Consider the following 19,199-nt stretch of genomic DNA (forward strand, 5'->3'; position numbering starts at 1 on the left):
CGTGTTGTAATTTACACGTGTTCATGCTTCTTCATCCTCAGCAGAGTAGCGTATCCTGCTGATTCTGCTTCATTATCGTCAGCAAAAAGTAGATGTAGAATCCAATTCTAAATATGTTTTCTATGCCAATCTTTTAAAATCAATATTTGAATCATGGGTCTAGGAAAGTAGACACAAGTTTTTATCATTTTAGATAAGATGAAAATCCTGTTTCCATTGATAACCTTAATTATTCCACAATGGTAAGGATTCTACTAAAGTCAGAAATACTAGAATTAGATTGGACAGCTTTTGACAGAAATAACCTCAGAACTAAATGTGTATGTATGTATCATTGATATGGTTGATGGTCTATGACTTACTTCTTCAAATGGACCCATGATCTGGATATATTTTCAAACAAGTCCCCATTGGTAAGTTAACGCAGGCATATTATCAACAGTACACATTACAAGAGCTTCTAGTTGTTTTAAATTTCATTTTAGCATATAATATGTTAAATTCCACCATGTGGTAACATCATTTTAGCATATAATGTTAAATTCCACTATGTGGTCACATCTTTTTAGCATATAATATGTTAATGTGGTCACATCTTTTTAGCATATAATATGTTAAATTCCACTATGTGGTCACATCTTTTTAGCATATAATATGTTAAATTCCACCATGTGGTCACATCATTTTAGCATATAATGTTAAATTCCACTATGTGGTCACATCTTTTTAGCATATAATATGTTAATGTGGTCACATCTTTTTAGCATATAATATGTTAAATTCCACTATGTGGTCACATCTTTTTAGCATATAATATGTTAAATTCCACCATGTGGTCACATCTTTTTAGCATATAATATGTGTGGTACGATATCTTCACGAACCCGAGTTGGCCGATGGTTTCGTGATTACCACATACGTTGACTGGTCTTTCTCTGTTTCCTTCCACGCCCACGTTGCTTTAAGATCCGTAGAAAGAATTGATGAGTATGGCCCAGTCGACGAAGGTTGAATTTGTTGCTGGAGGGAAGAAAAGTTGCCAAGCAATCAAAGAAAAAATGTCTGAAAGCGTTTGTTATAAACAATAACAACGTTTATTAACACAATCTTCAAACACCACGCAAGGGGAGTGATTGTGGTTGACTGGCGGAATAAAGTTTTCGTAGAAACTCTTGACTGCAATTAAGCAGCGTTGATGAAGAATGGCAACGGATTTGGTTCTTTAAGCGGCGGCAAAAAAAATGAACCAACTCGATTTTTCGCTTTGGGTATCCTCTATTTATTGGCCCGAATACTTGAACAATCAGTGTCTGATTGGCCAGCCAATGGGGATTGCCGACTAATAGCTATCGTCGTAACAATCACTCAGGTTAGCCTTTGATTGGTTTTAGATAATCGGCCAATTAGTTGCAATCATTGGGAGGGGCTATACGGAGCAATTCTGTGATTAGTTGATGAATAATGTATAGCCGCCCAGTCCTTGTGCCAAGCTTGTACTCAATTCCAAGTTAGGCCGACCCAAAAATGATTGCCAACTTAAAAATATATTTATTGTTTATAATTTGATAAATTATGATTTTTCAGCAGGTGCAAACGTCTGCACTTTGTTTTTGTTTTATCTGTCATTCCCAATTTCTTTGCACTTAAAATGTCGGACTTTCAAACCGAATTAATTTTACTTATATAGTTCGTTTATAATTTTGAAAGGTCAATACACCTACAGATGGTTTTTGTTTTATTGACAGATTTATAGGTCAAATCCTGTTCTTGCTAAGGTCGCCATCTCTTTGCACTCAATGACAGTTTATTACACTTGGTTCTTAAAAAATGTTGGCTACCTTAACAAATTTTATACTGTTCAATAAAACAATTAATATTATAATTTAATTAATTATTGTTTAATTAACTTCGCCAGTCAACCTTTTGACACTTAATTAAAAGTGTCATACTCCTCCCCCACTTACCGACATTTAACCTTTGGTTAAAGGTCGGTAAATCATGTTTAACGGTACATACAGAAGACATATAATTACAATGATTGATTACACAGTTCAGTTTTGTATGTGTCCATAGAAAAAAAATCAATTGTTCATCCTAACAAACAACCCCATCTTTTTTTTTCTACATCCCCCCTTTTTTTTTGACATTTTAAAATATTACAAAAAATGTTTTCATTTTCTTTTTTTTTTTTTACAGAATTATTATCTCTTTTTTTTTATATAATGATAATAATGACAACAACAATAATAATAAATGTTCATTGCAGAGTCCTTCATTTTTTTTTCATGCATTTGTAGGAAATTTTTTTCTTTTTTTTTTTTTTTTTTTTTTTTTTTAATGCATTTGTAGGAAAATTTTTTTTTCATGCATTTGTAAAGATTTTTTAATCGATTGTTCCAAGAAATTCAGATCATTACACTGAAAGTATCTCCACCGATGGTAATTGCAAGGCTTCTTTCGGGATATTTGTGGTCTGTGGAGTTTGTATGTCACCTATTGGTTCAAGTTCGATTTGTTGTTCCAGTCTCTGCTGTTGATCAGTGACAACCGTTCCTGAGCTCCCAACATTCTTGTGCAGTTTAGTTGGTTCATTTCTCTTAAGCTTACTTAAACAATGGCGTACTATCAGGCTTGATGTTAACAAAACTGATACAATTAATAAGATGATGGCTATTACCAAAATTAACCAGGTAGAACTACCTACTTGTTCACTTTCTGTTAGGGAATTTTCCTCTCTAAGTGCATCGAGTTTATGTATTAATTCCCTTAAATTTATTTTCTTTAGAGGACTTACGACATTAGGGATTGCTTGCGGGGTCATGTTTGGAAATCCTTTTATTAGAGGTTCCCATAGGCTTAATCTACTAGTAAGTGTGATATTCATCAATGGTAAAAAAGAGTCGCTGGTCTCAAATTTTTCCTCGGCTTGGTAATAGGGAGGAAGGGTTATAGCGCCGCCATAGACCCCACAGCCCAATGGCACCTGCAGAGTGGTCAACGGAGGAGATATTTTTATTGTTTTGGGAGGTTTTCCGGTACATACCTGAGATAGTTCCAACTCATCTTTCGCTGCTATCGCCCATGCCCCATCTGTTATCCTAATAGCATTTGGCAGCATTACATCTAGGAGGACTTCTATTTGACAATGCTGCCCTATTCCCTTTTTATTATCCTTGAATAATTCGATTACACACAAATGGTGATTGCTGAATGTATATATCGGGCTATTAGATACGCAGGTTCCGAGTAGATCATGTGTACATTTTTCTGCCTCGGAAGAGGTAAGCAACATGAACTTTTCTCTAGTTTGATCAAGAGCAATATTTTCGGATTCTATTTTGTATTTTGCGACAGTTCCCAATCCCTGTTTCTCATGTGGATAAGGAATCGGTAAATTAATGACTTGAAAGACTTCATATATACTACCGGTATCCAACAATGGAAGTGACACCACAATCAGCAATTTACCATCTTCGATGAGAGTTAGACAACCCAATGACTTATAGTAATACCACAGCTCAGCTGTGGGATTCGCTGGCAATCTTAGGTGATGAGGTAGTTTGGCCTGAACTTCTAGTAAGTGGTCTTTTAATGCAAAAGGTTCCACTATATTTGGAGACAAATGACCCAAAGCTAACATATCAGACTGTGCTTGCAGGTTTTGTATGGAGTCCAACAGTGCTTGCAACTTTTTCTGCAATTGTTCGATGATTGTTAAAAAACGAAGATATTTTCTTATGCAATCTTCCAGTTTTATCACTCGGATCATTAATTCTCCAGTGATATTTCCGAGCTCCACTTGCATTTCCTTAAACCCCTCCACTAACTCATTTATTTTGCGACGGTTATCGGCTAGTTCCACCCTGGTTATATTTAGAATAGTAATACTATCCTTTTCTACTTGGGCCAATTTCATCTGACCTTTTTCAGAAGTCCTCAATCTTTTCTTTAGGGCATCTAATTGTTCCTCTGTTATAGTCCCAAAAAGTACGTTTAACGCTTTCCCCATTATGGGAAGTACCGATCTTTTTTCTCTATTTTGTAATAGTTTCAATCCATCCAAATATTTTTCTATAACCTCCACACTAGTTTTCATAATCTTTATGTCCTGCATAAGTGGGCACCACAGATTAAAACATTTCCCTTTTTCATTAGCTATGCAATCAATTTCCAAATCCTTTCCTACTAAGGTGACCTCGTCTATTTCTTTTCTCAACTTATTTAATAAGGAGTAATAGGGTTTGAAGTTCATCGTAAAAACTATTAACCATTTTGACCTTGTAATCGTTACTTCACTTGTTTTGCGAAAAATTACATTCTGACTATGTCGCAGGGCTGCTACTGTTGTCAGCATGCTCAGCAGGAGTAGGGACTTCAATTCAGCCATCCTACAAGAGAATAGGGGGTTAAATTCAGTCGGTTACTAATGAAAGGTAATATGGTTCCGTCTAACTTTAAAAACTACTTCTTTTCAAGCCTTCTGTTTATATATTCCTTCTCTATATTTTATTTTATTTTGTTTTGTTTTTCAGACGCATCCATGGAAACTTACATAACCATCTCTCTGTTATATAATGCCGGTTTTAGATTTTATCCAGCACACATGCTTGATTCGCTGAGTCACAACTTGGTGCAAGCTGGTGATCAGTTATATTATGGGATTGGCCCGATGTCAAGTCATCCCTTTTTTTATTTTGATAGCTTCTTAATCTGTATTTTAAAGGTGTATCTTCTTTTTCTTGATATCTTTTTCGTAACTCTGACAGGGGAATTTCGTCTTCACTCTCCCAACTATCCAATTCATTTTGCACAAAGGCATTTCCTACTTCTTCAATTTCTATTTGTGATCTAGCAATTGGGCTTGGCTCAATCTCAATTTCTGACTCCGAATCAGTCTCCGAGGGGGCTTCTACCCACCTCGTCCATCTCATACGTGGATTTGCTTCTTTTCTTTTAGGAATTTCCCATTCTTCTACTCCTGCTAATTTTAAGTCATTTGCATGAGCCTTTTTTACTTTGCCATTTATTTGGTCCCATACAACAAAAGTTACTGGACCTGTCTGATTAATTATTCTATAATAAGGAGACCATTTTTCGTCAAGCTTCCCTTGTCGTAGATGCTTCTTATGATACACCGGATCTCCTATTTTGAGGGTTACCTCTTTCCTCCCCAAGTTTACCCTTTCATTTCGTTTCTTCTGGGCACGTTTTATCCTCTGCCTAGCTTGCATAAATATCTTATGTTGATTTTGGAGGATTATCTGGTGAAAATCTTCTCCCAGATATTTCCTACGGGGTTTTAATAGATTATCAATAGGCAAGATTACATCTCGACCAAATAGTAAAAAATAAGGGGAAAATCCGGTCACTTCATTAATAGAAAATCTTATGGCCGCTAATGCCTGAGTCAGGAATAAATCCCAATTTTCCTTGTCGTCTTTAGTGAGCTTTGCCAATGTATCTCCCAAGAATCGGTGGAACCGCTCAACCTTAGCATTAGCTTGTGGGTGATAGGGGGATGTTACAATGTGCTTGATGTTGAGACCTTCAGTTGTTTGTCTCATTACTTCATTAACGTTTTCTGGGCCATTATCAGATACCAGTTCTAAGGGGGTCCCAAAGCGCGGGATTATTTCGGTTAGTAATAGTCTAGCTACAGTCTGAGCTTTCTTATCTGGTACTGCATAGGCTTCCGGCCAGTTAGTTAGCCAATCCACAAAGCTAACTATGTATTTATTTCCCTGTGGAGTTTCCCCATAGGGTCCGGAGACATCTACACTAATTTTTTCAAAGGGATAAAATGGGACATCAGTTTCTTCAAGGGGTGCAATTTCAGATTTGCCGCTCCTCGACTGACAAACAACGCATAGGTTTACATGGTTTGTGACTTCCTTGTACAACCCCGGCCAGTAATATTTCCTGCCTATGAGTTCGTACGTCTTGTCAATACCAATATGCCCCATTTTATCATGAAGCTGTCTCAATATGTCCCCTCGAATCTGTTTGGGTATATACAACCTAGGTCGGACGTCTCCGTCTCGGTCAGAAAGATAGTATAGCAACCCATTTTGTACCATATATCTTTCTAGAAATGCTTTAGATGCTTTACCTGACTCTATGGTTCTTTTTAGCGTCTTAATTTCTTCATCTTCCTTGTATCTGTCTAATTGGGGCATTTCTTTTTTGGGGTTTTCATCCGTTCTATCTGTTTCATCTAAGGTGTGTCTATAATCCAACCTATGTGAGTTTATCATGTTTATTTGATAAAATTTATCATCAATTTCAAGTTCTTGAGGCGTCGATTCTTGTTCTAGCTGATTAGGGATACGTGACAATAAATCGGCACATGTATTTTCTTTGCCCGATAGATATTCTATGGTACAGTTGTATCCACTTATTTTTAAGGCCCATTGTTGTATCTTTTTATTTGTCAAATCTGCTTTAAATAGATATTTCAAAGGCTTATGATCTGTTTTTATCACGAATTGTGCACCGTTTAGATAATAATCAAGTTTTTGGAGAGCATATACAATAGCAAATGCTTCCTTTTCTATGACAGGCCACTTCTGTTGCGTAGATGTTAACTTGTGAGAAAGAAAGTAGATAGGTACTTCTTCTGGTATTCCTGGGACAGGACCGTCCTTCTCAGGACATGGTTGAGTTAGACATGCCCCAATACACAGGTCGCTCGCATCTGTGTACAAGATCATAGGTTTATTTATGTCTGGGTATGCCAATAAGGGGATCGTTGACAGTTGATCTTTCAGCGTATCAAATGATCGCTGGCAATCATCTGTCCACTTAAAGCGAGCACTTTTTTTTGTGAGAGCTATAAGAGGGGTAGCTATTCTTGAAAATGCAGGTATGAATCTTCGGTAATATCCGATTGCGCCTATAAAACCCCTGACCTGTCTAACAGTTTTAGGTTCTGGCATCGAGCGAATTACTTTGACCTTATCATCATCTGGCTTGATTCCTTGTTTATTTATGACAAATCCCAAGTATTTAGTTTCTGCCATCATGAACTGACACTTTGCCAGTTTTAATTTTAACCCATGTTTTCTCAGTTGATTGAATACCGTTTGAAGGTGTTGGAAATGTTCATTTATATTGCTCGAGAAAACTAGTATGTCATCGAGATATGCCATAGCAAAGCCTTCCAACCCTCCAAGTACTATGGACATGAGTTGTTGGAAAACACCTGGAGCATTAGCCAATCCAAAGGGCATAACTCGAAATTGAAAAAGCCCGTAGTGGCACACAAATGCAGCCTTTTCACGGTCATCTTGATCCAGGGCTACCTGCCAGTACCCTGATCTCAAATCAAGGGTGGAAAAACATCTTGCCTTGCCTAAGAGGGCCAGTATATCATCTATTAATGGTAGTGGATAAGCAAGCGGCTTAGTTATGTTGTTGAGGGCTCTAAAATCTACACAAAAGCGGTGTCCCCCATCCTTTTTGTCAACCACTACAATGGGAAAGCTCCAAGGAGATCGTGAGCGTTCAATCACCTTAGCTTCCAGCATTTCTTTGACAGCTTCTTCTACTAACTCCCTTTTGTGTATCGGAGTTCTGTACGGTTTCATTTTTATGGGTGGGTTGTTTCCAGTATCTATTTTCATTTGAACCGACTGAGTTCGTCCCAACTCCTTATCTGAGTTAGCGACAACATCTATATTCTTCTGAACTAAATTCACTATCTCTTGTCTATGCTCATTAGGTACGTTGATGTCCTTAGGATTAATTGTATTTTTGCTCATCTTAATTGGGCGTTTCTCAATGTACCTGACTTGCTTCCGAATTCTTATTGGCGCTACCCTTCCCAAATTTTCACCCTTGGGAACGCTCAAAGTTTTATTACCCAAATTTGCCAACATAACTGGAATCTTTCCCTTCTCATTTTCTTTTACTATCGCTTCAACTAACACTATTTCTTCCTCCTCCGGTATTACCTCCTCCGTTGAAATCACCTGGTATAGGTTTTCTTTATTTGGCTCTGAGGGGACTAGTTTGGCTGCGCAGGAGATAGCAGTTCGTGGGGGTAATTTTACACTGTCCGTAGTGTAGATTTTAATTTCCCCGCCGGAACTATTACCCAAGGGAATTTCTACCCCTCTTATCGTTAGCCGATTTGGATTAAAACATAATTGTGCTTTATTTATTTTTAACCAATCCTCCCCTAAAATCATGGTTTGGTCTAAGTCAGGTGCAATGTACAATTTTGAACCTGTCTTAATCTTTCCGATTTTAATAGGTAGGTGGATCATACCATTTAGTTTCATTTTCTGTCCATTTGCTTGAGTTACTGTTAAATCTGAGTCTTTCAACTTTATTTTGCTATCTCTTAGGTCTTCAAAAATTGAGGACTTTAGAAGCGAGACTTCTGACCCGGAGTCTATCAATGCTTCTACCTGCTTGCCCATGATATCTACCCTACACGTCATGTCCGAGCCCTGTGTGAATAATTCATATTCTTCTGCTCCTTTTGTGTTGGGAATATTAATCATTTCCCGTTTAGAGCAGGAATTTCTTGGATTATTCTTTTTAGGAGCAAGAGTACCCTTATTCTTTTTTTCTTTTAATGACTGAATATGGTTAGTTCTGCGACTTTTTGTTTGTGCCGGTGCCTTGGTGTTTCGTTTTTCTGAAGTCAAGTAAGTTACATTCCCGCTTTCAGACTTTGGACACCTTTGTTCGTAATAATTCCAGCGTTCATGCTGATTTGAAGTAATCCCCTTTTTTTTTACTGGTTGTCTACAGCTGTAACAACCATGACTCTCTCCAGACCATTTTCTATGGTAACCCTCCGCCTTTGGTTCCCTTAGTACTGTATGAGAGCCTATTCCCTCCTGTTGCCAATGATTTCTACCTGAAAATTTATTATTCATTTTTTCTCGTTTCCCACAGCCCAGAAGTCGCTCATAAAGCCTTTCACTTTCTCTGGCTGATGACAAAGCCTCCGACAGTGTCTTTGGGTTGGCTCTGGCCACATCTTCCTTAATGAAAGTATTGTTTATTCCATCAATGAAGAATTCAGCTAGCTGTACCTGTACAGCTGACCCTTCTCTCAGTTCAGAGTCTCTATAAGCCAGCCTTGCAAGACTTGACATTCTACTAGCCAGTTCTGCAAGCGATTCATTTTTTCCTTGTATCACCTTAATCAATGCTCGAGCAGCATCAGCAGGGTTGACAAACTCTCCATACTGTGCTGTGATTTCATCGAATAAGGCTTTACTGGAAGTATCCGAATGGTCATCAAGATAAGTTCCAATCCATTCGGACACTACTCCATCTGAATAGTCATAGGCTAGGTTAATCAATTCAGGGTCCGATAAATTATGGACCCTTTGTTTTTTTTTCAATGCCATCAGCCATGGTTTCAGATCTGCCGGTCTACCAGAAAAAATTGGGATCTTTGATCCAGCTGTTACCAACATAGGTGAAATATTTGAACGAGAAGTAGCCATTGTATTAAGAAAAAAAAATAAACACACCTAGAAGCTATTTAGAAATGAACCAACATGCACAATGAATGCAAAGAACAAAGAAAAATAGTCACTTACCCTGACTCTGTGGACTTTTCTGGTGAGTGGCTTGAGTAGGTTGAGCTAATTGCTTCCTAGGCTGGTTTCTGGGTGGAGTGTCGTTGTGCCGGTGAATATACAGAGTGTCGATCTTGTGTTTTGAAGCGCCGATACTGGATTCTGCGACACAGATGCGACGAGATCCGTCTGGTAATTAACCAGGGTCAATCCTGCGTCTTAAGGCACCAAATGTGGTACGATATCTTCACGAACCCGAGTTGGCCGATGGTTTCGTGATTACCACATACGTTGACTGGTCTTTCTCTGTTTCCTTCCACGCCCACGTTGCTTTAAGATCCGTAGAAAGAATTGATGAGTATGGCCCAGTCGACGAAGGTTGAATTTGTTGCTGGAGGGAAGAAAAGTTGCCAAGCAATCAAAGAAAAAATGTCTGAAAGCGTTTGTTATAAACAATAACAACGTTTATTAACACAATCTTCAAACACCACGCAAGGGGAGTGATTGTGGTTGACTGGCGGAATAAAGTTTTCGTAGAAACTCTTGACTGCAATTAAGCAGCGTTGATGAAGAATGGCAACGGATTTGGTTCTTTAAGCGGCGGCAAAAAAAATGAACCAACTCGATTTTTCGCTTTGGGTATCCTCTATTTATTGGCCCGAATACTTGAACAATCAGTGTCTGATTGGCCAGCCAATGGGGATTGCCGACTAATAGCTATCGTCGTAACAATCACTCAGGTTAGCCTTTGATTGGTTTTAGATAATCGGCCAATTAGTTGCAATCATTGGGAGGGGCTATACGGAGCAATTCTGTGATTAGTTGATGAATAATGTATAGCCGCCCAGTCCTTGTGCCAAGCTTGTACTCAGTTCCAAGTTAGGCCGACCCAAAAATGATTGCCAACTTAAAAATATATTTATTGTTTATAATTTGATAAATTATGATTTTTCAGCAGGTGCAAACGTCTGCACTTTGTTTTTGTTTTATCTGTCATTCCCAATTTCTTTGCACTTAAAATGTCGGACTTTCAAACCGAATTAATTTTACTTATATAGTTCGTTTATAATTTTGAAAGGTCAATACACCTACAGATGGTTTTTGTTTTATTGACAGATTTATAGGTCAAATCCTGTTCTTGCTAAGGTCGCCATCTCTTTGCACTCAATGACAGTTTATTACACTTGGTTCTTAAAAAATGTTGGCTACCTTAACAAATTTTATACTGTTCAATAAAACAATTAATATTATAATTTAATTAATTATTGTTTAATTAACTTCGCCAGTCAACCTTTTGACACTTAATTAAAAGTGTCATATATGTTAATGTGGTCACATCTTTTTAGCATATAATATGTTAAATTCCACGATGTGGTCACATCTTTTTAGCATATAATATGTTAAATTCCACTATGTGGTCACATCTTTTTAGCATATAATATGTTAAATTCCACCATGTGGTCACATCTTTTTAGCATATAATATGTTAAATTCCACCATGTGGTCACATCTTGAAAGAGTTTTTTCCAAATTAAACTGATCCTGTATTTCAATTAATTTGCTAATTGCCATTAGAAAGCGATTGAATTGAGAGAATATTTCTGTTAGATGTAGTGGTTGTCTTCACAGCCTGAATTACAATGAATCCTAGTTCTTCTAACATTTGCAACCATATTTGTTCCAGAATCCTGCAAGACTAAGAAAACTTTATTGAAGATTTTATACTCATCCAGAACACTGTGCAATTTTTCACTTATTCTTGCACCTGTGTGCACCAGAGAATGGAACAGCTCTAAGTACAGCTCTGCACTGTTCAAAGTCATTTGAAAACCAATGACCTGTTAAACTCAGAAAGGAAGCATTATCTGCTGTAGGTGTCCAAATGTCTATAGTTCATGAGATGCTGCAAGAAACAGTTGAATTCTTGTTTTACCTTTGTAAATATCTCGAAAATGATTTTGCAATGAAGTACTTTTTTGATGGAATGCTGTAATTTGAACAAAGTTTTGCAATAATCCTATTAAATTCAATGTCAGATGCTACAGAATATGGTAGAATATCAACAGCATTTCTTTTATCTGATGATGGATCTCTTGTGACTTGTGATCATTAATATCCAAAACTTTCTTTTTGACCAATATTAATTCTATAGTAGTTTGGTGCTTTGCTGGAGGCTCGTAGTTGCTGCTACTTGTTCCTGAAATGTCTGCCCCTATGTATTCATTGTGCGTCCTTTTCTATCTTAAACTTTTGCTTCTTTTGAAAGAACCTTTCTAAGATGGTTTAACATATTAGTCATTGTAAAAGTTTTTGCCGATTTGCCACCCTTTGATGTGCTGGTTTGACATAACTTGTAAGCAGCCGTATTCTTATTCTTGGGATTGACATCAAAATACTTCCAGCAGAAACTGGTTGCTATAATTCTTGAAGGTTGTTTTCAAAATTAAGTAATTTAAATATGTAAAGATTTATGTCTGATATCTAAGTAGTAATTTATCTCAATAAAATAGACATTATCTTAACCAGAAAAATAAAAATATATATGTTATGGTAGCAAGAGTCCGAAAATGAGGAACAAGAATATGACTGATGAAGAATGCTTTATTTTCGGTTCGCACATCGTCGCAATTTCTTGTACAATTCCTCGTACAATTCCTCAACATGAAAAGAGAAAGATGAAGTAATAATTTTCTTTGATAAATGATTAAAAGTGAAAAAAAAAATGATTTTAAAGTAAAAAAAAAAAAAAAAAAAAATGATTTAAAAAAAATAATTTAAAGTAAATGATTTAAAGTAAAAAGAAAAAATAATATTAATTTGATAGGACGAGAAAGGAGGGAAATTTGCCTCAAATTCATTGCAGTTGTAAAAGTCTACATGTTAATAGCGCGTCATGCCTGTTATTTGATAATATCGTGTAGACGATGCATGTCCCTTCGATAAATTTTCACTGGCAAGCAATAGAGGGAGTTAACTTGTTTTCGTTTACAATATAATTAATATCAGTATCATTTATGGCAACAAAATTAGCTGATAAATTGGCATTAGAGGTTCTATTACTCAGTCGACTAATCGGTAATCGGCCAATTATCAAAGGCAGATTAATTGCTGATCTTTCTTTTTAACAAATATTAATTCTATAGTAGTTTGGTGCTTAGCTGGAAGCTCGTAGTTGCTGCTACTTGTTCCTGAAATGTCTGCCCCTATGTATTCATTGTGCGTCCTTTTCTATCTTAAACTTTTGCTTCTTTTGAAAGAACCTTTCTAAGATGGTTTAACATATTAGTCATTGTAAAAGTTTTTGCCGATTTGCCACCCTTTGATGTGATGGTTTGACATAACTTGTAAGCAGCGGTATTCTTCTTATTATTTGATCATCGGTACATCCCTACTAAAAACACAGTAGCAATTGTTCTATTCAATGAATTTTTGTAATTTTGGGATATATTACGATATTTAACATGACAATTAAGTACGTAATATTTGTTTCAAAATGTATAACAATTTTTTTTTCGTTTTTACTCCTTTTTGACCCCTTAAAAACGATTCTAACTGACTAAAGACCCATAAAAGAACGGTACATAAAAAATCCAATCAATTGAAGCCCCTAGCGCTGCTCTGCGACTTTTAGGTTCAGAAGAGATAGTTTGAAAATATGAAGACAGACTGACAGATATAGTGAGTTTTATGAATTAGAATTTATGTTGGCAATGGAAAATTAAAAGCAAGGTTCTCCATTTTTTTTTTTTTTTTTTTTTTTTAATTATATAATAAAAATATGTTGGCTGTAAAGTGAGGCTTCACTTTAATATACAAATATAACAAAAAATATTATACAAATATAACAAATGATTATCCAGTTTTCTATAAAATAGAGAACAGGACGGGTAACCATTTTTTTTTTTTTTTTTTTTTTTTTTCAAAAATAGCCATCATTTTGGTGCTTGTTAGGATAAAGGTGATAAATCGATTTTTTTATGTCATTTTAATCAAAAACAATGTAACATACTTGTCATGTTGAAAATAGTAATATATTAAAAAATTATGAAAATTCAGAGTAGAAAGTTATTTATAGCTAAAAATAATTTTTATGTAAAATTGGGTAAAATTGCATTGTTTGTAGATGTTATAAAGTAGACAGTGAAGAGTTAAGACACAGGAGACAACTCAACTTTTATATTACATCTTAATGGTGACCAAACACTTTAACAATAAACTTTTTTGTTTATTTTTTTACTTAAAACACAATTTGACAATGAAGTACGTAAGATTGGTTTTGCTTAAAATGACATATTTAAAAAAAAAAATCGATCTGTCGTCCTTTTCCAACAAGTACCGTCATAATCAATGCTTCCCTTCAGTCTCAAGAGACAATAGATACCCCCTTTAAGGGTAGCTGTGTGGGTAATTGTGAAGCAAGGGTTGCACAATCCCCAACCACACCTTTCCTGAATCGGCACTGCTCGAGTCCAGTGGCAAGAAGTGCTTGACGACTGGAAACAATGCTGAGATAAGCGCAGAGCATATGTTACATGATAAGGGCTGTCCCCTTTTCATGTAAGTATAAAAATAGAGAGATTTAGTTAAAATAAATAGAATAGACGAAATTCGAACCTCGTAAATTAGGTTTAGAAAATAGATTACGAGAGAGAATTAGAAAATGGAATGTAAAACAAACCATTGTTTAGCTTAGAGATAAAATAATTTCAAGAAAAGAATGTGCATTGTCAATTTTGTTATGAAAATTCAATGGAAAGAATGCAACTACAAGATAATTTAATAAACATGTTTTTAACATATTGGAAATATAGGTTACTGAGAATATAGGTTAAAATTCCTTTTGTAAACAAAGGAAAAAGTTTTGGACACGCATGTCCAGAACACGTGAAAGAAGACATGTTTTAACATGTGTATGACGTCATGGAAAATGGGAAGTTCTAGATATAGTTAGAAACTGGGGAGAAACTGGGGGAGAGTCAGAGAGAGTCTGAGGATGACAGACGACAGTCCAGACATGGACATTCAAACGTCTAGAAGCGAGACGGTCACTTTTGAAACTTAGAATGTGAAGCTTTGAATTCTTGACTCAGAAAACCATGGCCGGTCGTGAGAAGAAATAAACCCATCATGTGTTTTTATAAACGTCGTCGTTGTATTGTAATTCTACCAAAAGGTAAAGTGAAAATTGTTATTATATGTCTATATGTATGTGTTATAAAATGTCTTGACATACACAGCTCATATCTACAATGTGAACTCTACATCTCATATCTACACTTCTAAGTATGAACATTTTAATATATATGAATATCTTTATAACGCGAACAATCTCTCTTAAAACAACATCCCTCTCTCAACAACATCTCTAACTCTTACAACACCTCTCCCTAAGACAGCAACGACAAACTCTTAATAAGCATCACTTTTAATAAGACTTAAAAAAGAACATAATAATAACAAACAACAATAATAATAATAATAATGAACTATATATATAACACATATACAGCACCTGGAATTGCCAAATGATCACCCATTTTAGTACTGACTTGGCTCAATGTTGCTTAATTTCGGTGATATAACTGGAACTTGTGTGTCAACATAATTATGCCACACACACACACACACATATATATATGTATATGTGTGTGTGTGTGTGTGTAGAAATGTTTCTTCAATTATGTTTCACCTTTTATTTATACAAATTCTTTAATTTAATAAGCTCAATGTAATTACAGAGCATATAACCAATAAATGACAAAAATCTATATTCCAAATTTCAAGATGTTGACCATCTTACAATTTAATACTTTAAGTATGTTGACGTCCACAATTCTTGACAGCAACTGTTTCGAAGCGCAAAATCATTCATTTAATTATCATATCAATCATTGAATCTATTTCGCCCTTAACTCAGAAGAAAAAACAGCAATCAATTTTTAAAAGAAATAAATGCATATGGGCATGATTACAAAATCTGAAAATTGGGAGAGTAGTTACGATTACTTTTTTCCCTCCTTATTATAACGCAGCTTTTCAAATTGTCTTTTTGGTCCTGGATTTAACCTTAAACTATATCCAGTGGTGAGGCCCCAGCTTGCGGGCTTTGAGGAGTGTGGGGCCACCCTTTAATTGCCATTGCTCCCAGGTCCACTCTGATCCGGAGTGGTAGTATCTGTTAGGGTACAAACTACGGGTTAAATAGAAACCGACTTCAAAACAACAAATATATTCTATTAAAAAAATTTTCTTCCGAATCTTTGGATTCCGCATTAAATAACCTGAAAAGGGTTGATATGCCGTAAAACAAAAACAACCAACCAATCAAATTGTCTTTTCACCTTTACTTTTGTATAATGCCAGTTTTTTTTCTCCTCTTCTGACGAGAAGCATTTAGCTTCGAAATGATGGCCTAAAGAGTTTTCTCCTTTATTTTTCTTTCTGTAACTCTCATTGACTTGATAATGTAATAAAGTTCCTATGTAACTTTACACTTTGTCTTAGCTTATATACAGTGGGTAGCAAAAGTATTTGGTACATTTGTTTTTATCGTATTTCTCAAAAAAAAATATATCAAGTTAATTTGAATGAAATTTACACTCAATCTTTGAACAGATATTATTTATCTAAAAATAAAATGGAAATGGAGATATACTTAATTGACAAATATTTATTAATGAAAAATCAAATTACTCATAGGCAAAAGTATTTAACACATCTACTAATATTTAGTTGTATATCCTTTGTTCTGGCCTACAGCCTCCAAACGCTTTCCATAACTGCCTATTTCTTACAAGCACTTGCTGATAGTTTCAGCCATTCTTCTTTGCAAACTTTTTTCAATTTCTTGGATATTGAACTGGCATCTAAGCTTCAGCCTCTGTCCCATCAACGACATGTTGCATCCCTCTGCCTGTTCTACAAGTATTTTAGTGGCGAATGCTCTGACGAACTGCAATCACTTGTGCCCCCACGACGTGAGCACCCTCGACAAACCCGACAGGCTGCTAAATCCCACCTCCACACTGTAGAGATCCCTAGATGTAAAAGATCTTTTTACTCCAATAGTTTCTTCCCCAGAACCGCTAGACTCTGGAATTCTATTCCAGGTCCCTGCTTCCCCAACAGTACTGACGTGCAGAAGTTCAAGTGTAACGTGAACCGACACCTTGCTGCCCAAATCCCTACATAGTACCCCAGTAGTTGTTGCCCCTGATAGTAGCCCCCTAAACCAAAGTGGAAATTTGCCTTGTTTGGGGTGAAAATGTAATAAAAAAAAAAAAATAAATAAATATTCTTAGGATTTCTTGCATGCACCTTTAACTCCAAAGTTTTCCACAGATTTTAGGTCATGTGACTGGCTAGAACACTGTAGAACACTAATCCCATTATCCTTAAACCAGTTCATAGTTATTTTAGCCTTGTGATTAGGATCATTGTCTTGCTGGAAGATAAAGTCACGGCCCAATCCTAAATCTGCACTTTTGAACAGATGGGTTGAAAAAATTTGTGTATTTTGTTGCATTCATTTTTTCTTCTGTGATTTCCATTCCTCCAACTCCATTTGCAGAAAAGCAGCCCCAAATCATCACACTTCCGCCTCCAAATTGTACAGTGGAAAGGATATTAAATGGTTTTAATTCTGTATCCTTTTTCCTCTATACACAGGTGCGCATGTTTCTTCCAAAAAGTTCAATTTTTGTTCCATCTGACTAAATAATTTTGTTCCAGAAGTCATCCGGTTCACATTGGTATTTATAAACAAATTTTAAACCATCTTTCACGTGTCTAGGACTCGACAATGGAGTCTTTCTCAGTGATCTAGAATACAGGCCTGTACGATTCAATGATCTCTTGATAGTGTCCTTGCTTAATTCAATACCTGCTTCTTGCAAATTCTTTTGAATTTCTGAATGCCCACAGAAGAGACGTTGCGAGCCTGTCTTTGTTTTATCGTTATTGCCATGGCAGGTGCTCGTCTGAGCTCCAATCCCTCCCCCCCCCTCACCAATCTTTCAGAGAAACACCCGTCTGGTTGAAACTACTGTCAATAATTTTCCCCACTCTTTATCTGTGCCTAAATCCAAACGTAGATTCCATGAGCAAAGCTTCTTTCTTAGAACTGCACCCCAGTGGAACTCTCTGCCGCTTGCCTGTTTCCCACCTGACTACAACTTGGACGTCTTCAAGTCCAACATAAACAAACTCCTGACAAACCGCCCCCTTAAGTAAGACACTCTATCAAAACGCCCAATACTAATGATTACTACAATACTATCTCATTGATTACTGTACACGCAATAACCCTTATCCCTGAGTGGCCTTCAGGCTTTGATAAGTGGTGACCCCCATGTAAAAAAAAAAAGTGTTTTTTTTATTCACGTTACAAGCAATGTAACAAGCAGTAACATCATTTAATTTTACGTGGCTGACAACGTAGAAGATTTTTAGTTTTAGCGCCGGTTGTTTTCCACTTTCTCATGACAGTCTCAACTGTACTCACCACCAAATTTAGTTCTGAAGCTATTTTCCTGTACCCCTTTCCATCTTTATGCCTTGCTATTATTTCCTGGTGCACATCAATCGTCAAATTCTTTGTTTTAACCATTTTAAAACAGTAATGAAAGAGGCAACCAGCACAGTTACCTGGCCTTTGGGCCGAGATCAAAGTGTAGTATCTGTTGCGACAGATACTGCAAAGCTATGACTAGCACAGACCAGCTATGACTAGCAAAGACTATATGTTGGGGTAACCCCACATATCTGACCTTGGTCACTGAAGGGGCAACCCTTCATACCAACAGTTTCTAATCCAGCTCCCACTTCCCACCTCTCGGGAGCTGGATCCCCTCTTTCCTTCCCCCTATCTCCACATTAAAAAACGGCCCCCTGCCTAATTTGCTCAGTGGGGAAGCAAATAAATAAACAAAGTGTAGTATCTGTTCTTCAGATGCTGCACTTCAATTTCTTGTTCTCTGTCAGTGGAGAAGAAGTCCTTCACCACTAAGACAATTTAAAATTTTTGTTCCTTTTCTCCACGTTAAAAAACGACTCTGGTGTCTAACTCTGTCCCGTGGGGAGGCATTGTAAATAGGAATCTGCACAGTGTCTGAGGACTGTTATCAACTGACCTGTAAGAAGCTGGAACCCTGAGGGTGCCTTCTGATTGGTTGAAATATTGTAGCAAGACGAAATGACTGTTTAAGAATGAAATTTCTGATTGTGTGTTAAATAGTTTTGCATATGGGTAATTTGATTCTTTGTTAATAAATATTTGTCAACTAAGTATATTTTCATTTCAGTTTTATTTTTAGATAGATGATATCTGTTCAAAGATTGAGTGTAGATTCCATTTAAATTAACTTGATATCTTTTGTGAGAAATACAAAAAAACTAATGTACCAAATACTTTTGCTGCTCTCTCTCCCTCTCTCTCTCTCTCTCTCTCTCTCTCTCTATATATATATATATATATATATATATATATATATATATATATATATATAAGGTCCAAGTTATTACCAAACGGATGTAAAGAACGCATAACATGGATTTTACCAAGCAAGCTGGATCTAAAAAAACTTTCATATCCTTTTTCTGCAAATCCTCCTGCTACAGGACTTCTGATAAATTTATTATTTTGACTTTGACTTTCCA

At 36.2% G+C, this 19,199-nt stretch overlaps 2 protein-coding genes across 3 annotated transcripts in view; one reads left to right on the top strand and one right to left on the bottom strand.

Moving 5' to 3' along the window:
- The window catches only part of LOC145256251 (tectonin beta-propeller repeat-containing protein 2-like), a 168,058-nt gene that overhangs the window by 28,738 nt on the left and 120,121 nt on the right, over window positions 1–19,199 (top strand). The window lies entirely within an intron of this gene.
- On the bottom strand, window positions 2,299–9,677 carry LOC145256252 (uncharacterized). Its single transcript, XM_080114909.1, has 2 exons — window positions 9,564–9,677; window positions 2,299–4,388 (listed from the first exon to the last, which is right to left on the bottom strand). The coding sequence occupies exon 2, from the start codon at window positions 4,385–4,387 to the stop codon at window positions 2,414–2,416; it is 1,974 nt and encodes a 657-aa protein (XP_079971035.1). The 5' UTR covers window position 4,388; window positions 9,564–9,677; the 3' UTR covers window positions 2,299–2,413.

The sequence above is a fragment of the Euprymna scolopes genome, chromosome 32 (assembly GCF_053919585.1).
Source record: "Euprymna scolopes isolate OS-2025 chromosome 32, ASM5391958v1, whole genome shotgun sequence".
NCBI classification, from domain to species: Eukaryota; Metazoa; Mollusca; class Cephalopoda; order Sepiida; family Sepiolidae; genus Euprymna; species Euprymna scolopes.

Coding starts and splice junctions, on each gene's coding strand:
- LOC145256252 (XM_080114909.1), bottom strand. CDS start 4,387: ATGGCTGAATTGAAGTCCCTACTCCTGCTGAGCATGCTGACAACAGTA.